The following is a 9,115-nucleotide window of genomic DNA, read 5'->3' as shown; positions in this document are numbered from 1 at the left end:
TGATATATTATGCGCCACCCTCTTCAGGTCCTCATACGTTGAACATACCATATCCTCGTACAAGTCGCAAAGATAATCGCGGCTTGGGCGTCCTCTGGTATTTGTTCCCTCGATCGTTCTCTCTTTTATTAGGTGCAGGAAAGTTTTCAGTCAATACGTTTGACACACAAATAATTACTATTTATCATTAGAATCCTAACTGTCCATCAAATCTTCTCCCTTAGTTTTTCCCTCTACCTCATTCCCTAAACTCCCTTTTTTCCTTTGCCTACCTTATTATCATCAATTTGTAAGATATGTTTTTTTAATGTTCAAACATTATCTACCCTCTGATTGCAAACAGCTATATATGGTATCAAACGTTTTAATCAATATTACTAGTCTGTTTTTGGTTGATTGAAAGAGCTTTTTAGCAATAAGCCCACCAATGTACTTTTTTCTTTTCCGTACATGAAGTTTAAATAAATAAATAAAAAAACCTTAGTATTTTCTTTATATTCATTTTATTTTTTCCGTAATATGTTACACATTAAAATTCATCGAGGCAAATAATTAATGCATTGTTAGAGCGAAAAAAAAACACGAATGATGCCATCCGTTAGCTGGGGCGGGGCTATGTTGTCATTAAATATTCTTAAAGCGATTCTCCAACATGGATGGCCAGAATTCCTTGATCCCCATCGGACTCGATGACAATATTTCCAAATCCATTCTCGTCAACGATGATGGACTTTCCAGTACAAGTTGATCCATTTTTGACTCCGGATATGACGTCGCAATAGGTGCCAGCTGGAAGGCACGTCTGAAACGAGGATTTTGATAAATTAATGACAGTATAAGTCAACAATCATTGATTTATATTCGTATGTATAATTGTGTACAAAAACATTGTTTTCTAACAATTTTATTTGATTTTCAAATTTTTAAACGTTAATCTTTCGTTATTATTTTTTAACGTAACGAAGTGGGTTACGTTTTTATAGATTTTAATCACACGGGATAAAGAGCGCCTATAATTTACTACAAAAATTATAATTTTCCATATATCGCTCACTCCTTTCAAGAACGTCATAAATCAAAAATCGTCAATTTTCAGTTGTGTGTGTTTTCGGAATACCCAGAAAATGTTCTATATCCCAGAAAAAGATGCATATTTTTAGCTTAATATTTACCCGCTACAGGACAGAAAGTGTTGTTTTTGCATTTTGAAGAAAAGGTATGGTTTAATTATTTTTTTAAATAAACTAAATATTTTTCAAATAGAGAAAAAACCTTCAGGTTTTACTTAAAAAGATCTGTTGCACAGTAAAAAGTTCAATAATATATTATATATTATAATAATATATTATATATATTAGTATTATATTTTTAAACTTTAAAAACGTTCTCCTGACAAATCAAGTTTTTTTATTTATGACGTTCTTGAAAGGAGTGAGCGATATGAGTATAGCGTATATGGAATCTTGTTACAAAATATGTGTAAATATTTTAACAAAAACATGTTTTAATTTTTGAAACTACAAATTTTTCACTTTTGAAGGTGCAGTATTGTTAGAAAAAGAACTGGACAATTGTCGATGATTATTAGCGGTGATTTCAAGATGACCTTTTACTTAGACGAACCAGATCAAACACTACTATTGACGCAGTATTCTCTCATTATTTAGAAAATTTGAAGTCTAAATTATTTGTGTCATACTTCAGTTGAAACCGTAATTTCTTTCTAAGAGTGTGAAATGATTGAATATGATGACAAAATATAAAAAAATACTTAATTTAATTAGGAATGATATACTTCAATTGAATTCCGTATTATCTTTTTTTAATCCTGAGATAATAAAATCTTCAGGAAATTTAAAGAGAGCAATGCATAAAATCAAGTACCTTTTTCATTTTCATTTCACAATTTGAAAAACATTAACTTTAAATACCCTATGTGTTGAGTTATATCAAATTAAGACACCATACTTATAATAATTTACCTGAATGTTACTGTTGAGGTCTTCTTTGTCGAAATTGAAGGCAACAAATCCCATTTTTCCTCTGCAGAATGCCAACTGGTTCTCTCCATTTTCCCACCAATTTTCCATGGGTTCCCATCGAACTAGGTTACGGAATTTAACCATAGCGGATATAGCTGGCCATCTGTGTTCACACACCCAACCACGTCCGCAAGATCCATCCTTGAAATTAAATATCATTTTAAGATCACTGTTTGATTTACGAGTTGTGGTATTATAGTTAGTGGCGTCGACTCTGAGATTTTCAGGGTCCACCTTGATTCCTACTTTTAAAACGAAATGAAGATGAAATTTTCAATATTTAAATTTAAAATAATCAATATAATTATTTTACACTAAAGCATGAAGCTAACTGGAATTATGTTAAATCAGAAAACACTTAGAAAAACGAGTTAAAAAGTAAAAAAAATAAGTAAAATGGGAATAAATATTAAGTACAAAGTAACGTACAAATGTTAATTTATAAAAGTAACTCGAAGATTTTTTTCAAGAAAACCATTTATACACCGGACTTTCTCAATGACTTCCTCTTCCTATAAACTATAATGTATATCTTCGAGTTTAAATATTCAATCATCTCGTTAGATCATCAAGTGACAACCTACAGAAGAAATAACTGTCATTCATCCACATTATAATCCATTGTAAAAATATATTCCTTGAAGAATAAAGTCTGGAACTAACCGTTCCTACCACGTCCTTAAAAAAAAGGGTTTCGAGCATGCTATTTAGGAGACATTGAATTCGGCATGTCAGACCGATTCTCAATTTATAATGCGGTATATCCAGTAGTCATTCATCGGGAATCCTTTCGTTGACTGCAATAATCGTTGAAGTTTTAAAGAAATACTTGTAAATGAATGATATTTTTTCCTTACCTCGTCGATTGTGGGAGAGATGATGTTATAATCTTGATCAGTCGGTGGTCCAGCGTCAGTGTCGGTGAAATCATAAGAGCTCATTATTCTGGTTGTAAGTCCGTAAGCATTAGCCAGCAAGAATCCAACAGCGGCCTAAAACCAACGAGTGAACAAATCTCTGAGATTGGATCATGGCAGTTTTCAACTTATATGATAATGTAGTTATGATTTTATGTACCGTGTAGAGTTTAGGTTCTTTGAAAGTGATGATTTCCTCTCCACCGGCTCCGTGTCCTCTCTGGTTATCATGATTATCAACAAAAACGAGACTGAAGTATGTTGAAACTAGTCCAGATGCAGCTCCGTAATTCTTCAACGAAACCAGTGGGGTTTTTAAGCGGAAACTACTACCAATTTGGAATCCTGCCTAGAAAACAAATGACTTTCAACAATACTTTAATGTTTTTTACTATTTAACGGTAGCGTATGCGAAGTAACCAAAAAATGGTACTGAAGGTCAAATGTTAATTTTATCAACATTCAAAACATTTTGAGTATGTCCAAATACTGGTTCATAAATCTGGATTATCTCCACTTATAGGAATTATTTTTCATATTATTTTTGACAAAAATGTTGCCAAATTATAATCTAAAATAATAAAAATGAAAATGTTATTTTCTGGCGTTTCTCATGTATGTGATTATAAATCCAGGATTCGGACCTCAATAAAAGAGTTTCTGCTCAATAGATGTCTCTAACAATGATTTAAAATTGGTTCATATATATATTGAACTTCCAAGAATTTGAGTAGTGTGGTTGTCAATAATGGGTAGAATTGGTGAACGTTACACGTGTGTAAAGTGTTCACTGAAACCAGCCTAAGACGGTCGTCAGCCCCGTAAATGCCCAGACTTCCATATTCTTTTTCATCTTTGATGAAATGTTAAAAATAATATGTATTAACATTCGTTTATGGTTACAAAGGTATCAATGAGTGATTATTTTTTGGTTAGCTAACATTTTTCCATTTCCGACATTAAGAAAATATACCCTGAACTCTGTGACTGCTCCAAGGTTGAGGTATTCTTCTCTTTTGACTGCATCGTCAGCGTCTCCCAGGTCAATAACTTCTTGGTAAAAATAAGGTTTGTGTCCGGTAGGAAAACCATGTGATGTATTTAGATCGTGGAGACTTCTGTATATCAGCGCGAGATCTCTGGGCCACATGTTTTTGGCAGCGTCGATTCTGGAGTGAAAAAAGTATATAAAGATAGATGGCATTGGACTTTTTTTTAGCGTAGCGTCTTGGTTATAGAAAAATAGTGATTCACTATCGTCATTGCTTGTCGCAAGTCGCTTTTAGCAGCTCGTTTTGCATGACATTTTGTACATTTTGCTGATAGAGATAATGATTATCGGGCTGGCAGCGGGCGACTGGAGGCATTTGAGATGTAGTGCTACAGGCGCATGTTGGGGATTCATCGGACGGATCATGTAGGGAAAAACGAGATACTATGCAGGATTGGAGAGTCTAGATGTTTACTTAATAAAGCAGCACAAAACAAGCCAAATGAATAGGGCATAATGTAAAACACCCAGACCTGTTTTTCACGATTGCGGAGGGCATGCGCGAATGCACAAACTACTGAGGACGACCCCGTTTAAAGTAGGTACATGGAAAAAATTATCTCCGACATATGCTGTAGCGGGTACGCCGAGTTGAATCTTTAATCCGAGCGGAGGATTGCGAAAGGTGAAGAATGACTATAAAAGAAGCAAACCAATCTCACACAGATTGTAGCCCACGAAGAAGATATAACAATCCAATCAGCATCTTAGCGACCGAATTTAAAATAAATTCTTTCACATGTTATTTCAAATTTTTGTGTACAATTTTATTAGAGGTATAGTGTTTGTCCTGACGGAGAGACGGTACATCTCGATATCGGGATTTTGTTCTGAAAAAACATATTTTCATACCTGAAACCAGCTACTCCATAGCCAATAAGTTTGTTCATAAAATCAACAATCTTGGCTCTGGTGGATGGATTTGCCTGATTTAAATCTTTAAGCCCAAACAATTCACAATTGCGCACCTACAACAAATTGAAAGTGAAAAAACCATTATTAATTGTTATCGCAGGAAAAAATATCTGTTCTTAAACATTATTAGCTCATGCTTTTTGGATATCCCATATGTGTAAATTTATATATTCTACTCCAACGCGTCATTTGCAAAGTCTATGAAAAGTTTGGAAGAAAAATGAGGATACTGTGTTTTGCTCCACTCTATACGAGATATAAAGATGTTTCGAGTCAGTGATGTAGTTAGTTACATTTTTACATCTTTGAAATACAATTTGATACAGTTTCTATACATTTATACATATCGCTCACTCCTTTCAATAACGCCATATATAAAAAATCATCAATTTTCAGTTGTGCATATTTTCGGAATGCCCAGAAAATGTACTATATCCCAACAAAAGCGGAATATTTTTAACTTAATATTTACCCGCTACAGGGCAGAAAGTGCTGTTTTTCATTTTGAAGAAAAGATATGGTTTAATATATTTTTTTATAAATACTAAATATTTTTCAAATGGAGAAAAAACATTCAGGTGTTTCCTAAAAAGATCTGTTGCATGGTAAAAAAGTTCAATAAACGGCTTGATATTTATTTTTAAAACATTTTATTATATTTTTAAACTTAAAAAAACGATCTCCTGAAAAATATTTTTTTTTTATATATGACATTGTTAAAAGGAGTGAGCGATATGGCAAACTTATAATTTTAGTTTCGCTGTGCCTCTCCAAAAAAGAGAATGAGCTATTGTGCTTGGAGAGGGACTTACACTCAAGGTGTATTGTTTTATTTGATAAACGGTACGAGTGTGATAGTATTTTTCTTTACTTTTGTATTTAATTTTTTAAGATTTATATGTAATGGGCATTAGTTTTTTCCTTAAGAATTTTTATATCCTTACATTTTTTATATTTCTTTAGGGAGTTTATTGAAGTATTTGATAAACCAAACAAACCTCGACGGGATCGCTGGCGTTAGCTACAAGACATTTTGGAGTGTTGAAGTCGCTGCTGGTATAAGGAACTCCCGGATAGTCTCCACTCGTATAGTCGGAAGAAGATCCCCCGGTACCAATGGTGTCTTCCCTTAAACTAGTCATGTGATTTATGACTATATCAGGGTAGATTCTGCAACAGATATTTGAAATTTAAAAATTAGTTTCCATTTTATTTTTACGAAATTAAAACTCGGATGATAATAGTTAATCCTTTAAAGATGTTGTCCTAGGAGAGTTAGATAAAACTAAAAACTAACGTTTCACTACTTCTCTGCATGGCTAAGCCGAGAAAATAGATCGCCACACCAATCTGTCTTTGCAAATACTATTTGTATCTTCCTCATTGACTTAATGCTTCATGATTTCAGCGTTTCATGAGATAAATTGAAGTGATGTTTGACTGTTTTTGTAACAATTAATTAAAATTATCTTCCTATTATTAAATGGTGACATTTACCCGACTCCGACAGCGTTGCAACGTCTGACCATATCAACAAACTGTTCTTCATCTCCTGATCTGGTCACCAATTTGTATGATACAGGTTGATACCGTTCCCACCATGGTCTGTTCTGGGCAGCTATGACCAGATGCTCATTTGGAGGAGAAATCTGTAGTATGTAAAACAAAGTGATATTGTTTAAGTGGATTAATTAAACGTTTATCCAAGAAAAAAAATAGATTAACAATTGTTACACAAATAAAAAAAAGATAAGCTTTCAAAAGCTTTGAAGTTAAACTCAATTAAGTTAAGTTGCGGGGTAGTTTGAGGATACTATTTGAAACACCTGTCACTCCTAACAAGATAAAATTTTGAAATAAAGTAGCATAATTTTTGTTGTGTTTAAAAACCGTTATAAAGTTGGGTACAGGACTCTTACCCGGCGGATCTGTACCCGACGGATTCTCCAGTTCTTTGGACACATTGCGCGTGGCAACGAAGATAGCCTGGAACGAATAGTTGTGATCGGTAGCCTGGAGGGAAAAAGAGGGAGAGGAAGATGCCCACACGATGGACCAATCAAATTAAGGCAGCAGCAGGCACCTCAGTGGTTGGAGCGCTACGTGCAGCGCAGTCAAGGGATAACTGGAGAAGAGTCATTGCTTCTGCAAGGGTCACAACCCTCAGCAATGAGGAATAAGACGGAGAAGAAGAAGAAAGAAGACAGGACTCTTGCTGATGTAATATTTTCTATCCTTCTTTGTTTCCGGTTTTTCTATACTACAGGATGCTTATCTTCTTTTTCAATTAGTCCCGGTATCTCTCATTGGTCTTCCTCTTTGAAGGATTTCAAAGAGGAAGACCAATGAGAGATCAAGCTTTCTATTATTATATTTTAGGTGATCATCGCGTCATTATGTCTAAATATATTTTATCTGTATTCTATGGCATAAAATAAAAAATCACGCTGAATATAATCTCACATATTAAAATTAAAGGTTTCAGCTCCTTTTACTTAACTGTAAAACATTTAACAGCAGATAACAGTATCGAATATGGAGAATCCTACTATGAATACGAGCAAGGAGCATAGGACGTTTGCTAAGTGACTATGAATAAATATAATATGACTATGCTGCTTCTTAAGTAGTCAGCCCTGGGCTGACTACTTTAGAAGCAGCGCTGAAGTAAGTATCAGAATTGAAAATGTGTAATATTACTTTCGCATGAAATTCACTTAGCATTCAGAATTTGAGTTACTTGGTTGTCAATCTGAGTAGAAAAGTTATTGTTTCACCAGAAAATGATGACAATATTATGTCGTCAATTTTCGTAATGCCCAGACTATCCATATCCCATACATTATTTATGTATTTAAACTATCATAAAAAAAACACAAAATGTTTGCCATTACCTGAACTCCTCCATACCCCATTGGTCCCAAAAACCTCTCACATTCCAAAGCAATATCAGCCCACTTCCATTCAAAAAGATGAACAATGGTGCTTCGGTCGTCTTTAAAATTTGGATTCAAACTGGACAGGACTGAACCAGCCACTGTCAACATTAAAAACGACAATAACATCATTTTTTTAAATTTCAATCTGGAAAAAAATAGGAAAAACAATAAAAATGGGAAGAATAGATCAAGAAAAAAAAACAAAAAAACCCTTATCCGCGCCCAATGATGCATAGGGCACTGCGTCATATAAACGCAGTGTTATCTTGATCGTTTACACATGAAGGAAAGGTGATCAGCCCTCCGCTTCAGGTACCAGTCCAGGGTAATATTGAATAAATATTACAGTGAAAAAATCACTTATATTTATTTTACCCCCCTTGGGAATCGAACACGGGACCTCCAGAACGGTAGCCGAGCGTGCTGATCATTACACTTCGGAGGTGGACAAAAGATTTATTTTTTCGATCATCATGGCTTTTTTAAACATTATTTGCAGCCGCTCTAAACGAAGACCCAGTGCCACAGCGGAACTACTCGCCAAGTTTTTAAGCCAGGATGGCATGTTTAATGAAGACTTAATGATATTCAAAATGTACTTACATTTCGTCCTGATGAATATAATAACTGTGCGAATTTGATTAATTTATGAAGTTGGTATGAAATAAATACGTTTTTATAATCTTATCTGGATTATTTATAGACCGCTGTGATTGTGTGGAATCTTGAAAACAACTCGTGTAATTTGGGGGCTTTGATTAATTATGATGTTTTTTTTATTATACGGTCAGCAACGCAAATGTGCTCTTAAGAGCAAGAGCTGGGATCCAACAGTTGCTGACTGATATCAAGGTCCAGAACGTGTTCTATCTGGGACATGTGCTAAGAGGAGATAAGTTGCACCGAATCATTAAAAGCAAAATACATAGAGGGTCGACGAGATGTGGACAGAAGACAGATCAGGACCGTCGAGGCGCTGTTTAAAGTTTTTTTTCCTTTATTTACGGTCGTAGCCAATTTGTACATAAAAATATAACACATGTTATAATTATTTATAAAATGATACTATTTTTTTTAAGTATTTTAAACAAGGGTGAACATTTTATTAAAATTAAACACCTGAATATACCACTTTATCGATTTTGATTTTGATTTAACTAACCACTCATTTTGATTCTCGCACACTTAAATTATTACACTCTGTTACAAATAAAGTTCAAGTCATGAATAATTTAGAAAGTTTTGAAATAC

At 34.1% G+C, this 9,115-nt stretch overlaps 1 protein-coding gene across 1 annotated transcript; it reads right to left on the bottom strand.

The window, feature by feature from the left end:
• Window positions 1–530: 530 nt before the first annotated feature.
• LOC148302065 (alpha-amylase 1-like) lies at window positions 531–7,990 on the bottom strand. Its single transcript, XM_088272220.1, has 9 exons — window positions 7,820–7,990; window positions 6,423–6,574; window positions 5,930–6,095; window positions 4,863–4,978; window positions 3,933–4,128; window positions 3,120–3,308; window positions 2,900–3,034; window positions 1,983–2,183; window positions 531–802 (listed from the first exon to the last, which is right to left on the bottom strand). Exons 1-9 carry the CDS (start codon window positions 7,988–7,990, stop codon window positions 635–637), a joined length of 1,494 nt encoding a protein of 497 aa, XP_088128346.1. The 3' UTR covers window positions 531–634.
• Window positions 7,991–9,115: the final 1,125 nt, after the last annotated feature.

This window comes from Brachycentrus maculatus, unplaced genomic scaffold (genome assembly GCF_059751285.1).
Source record: "Brachycentrus maculatus isolate JH-2025_06_01 unplaced genomic scaffold, ASM5975128v1 h1tg000483l, whole genome shotgun sequence".
Lineage (NCBI taxonomy): Eukaryota > Metazoa > Arthropoda > Insecta > Trichoptera > Brachycentridae > Brachycentrus > Brachycentrus maculatus.
Note: the sequence above shows the minus strand (reverse complement) of the source record. Positions and strands in the feature narration are given on the sequence as shown.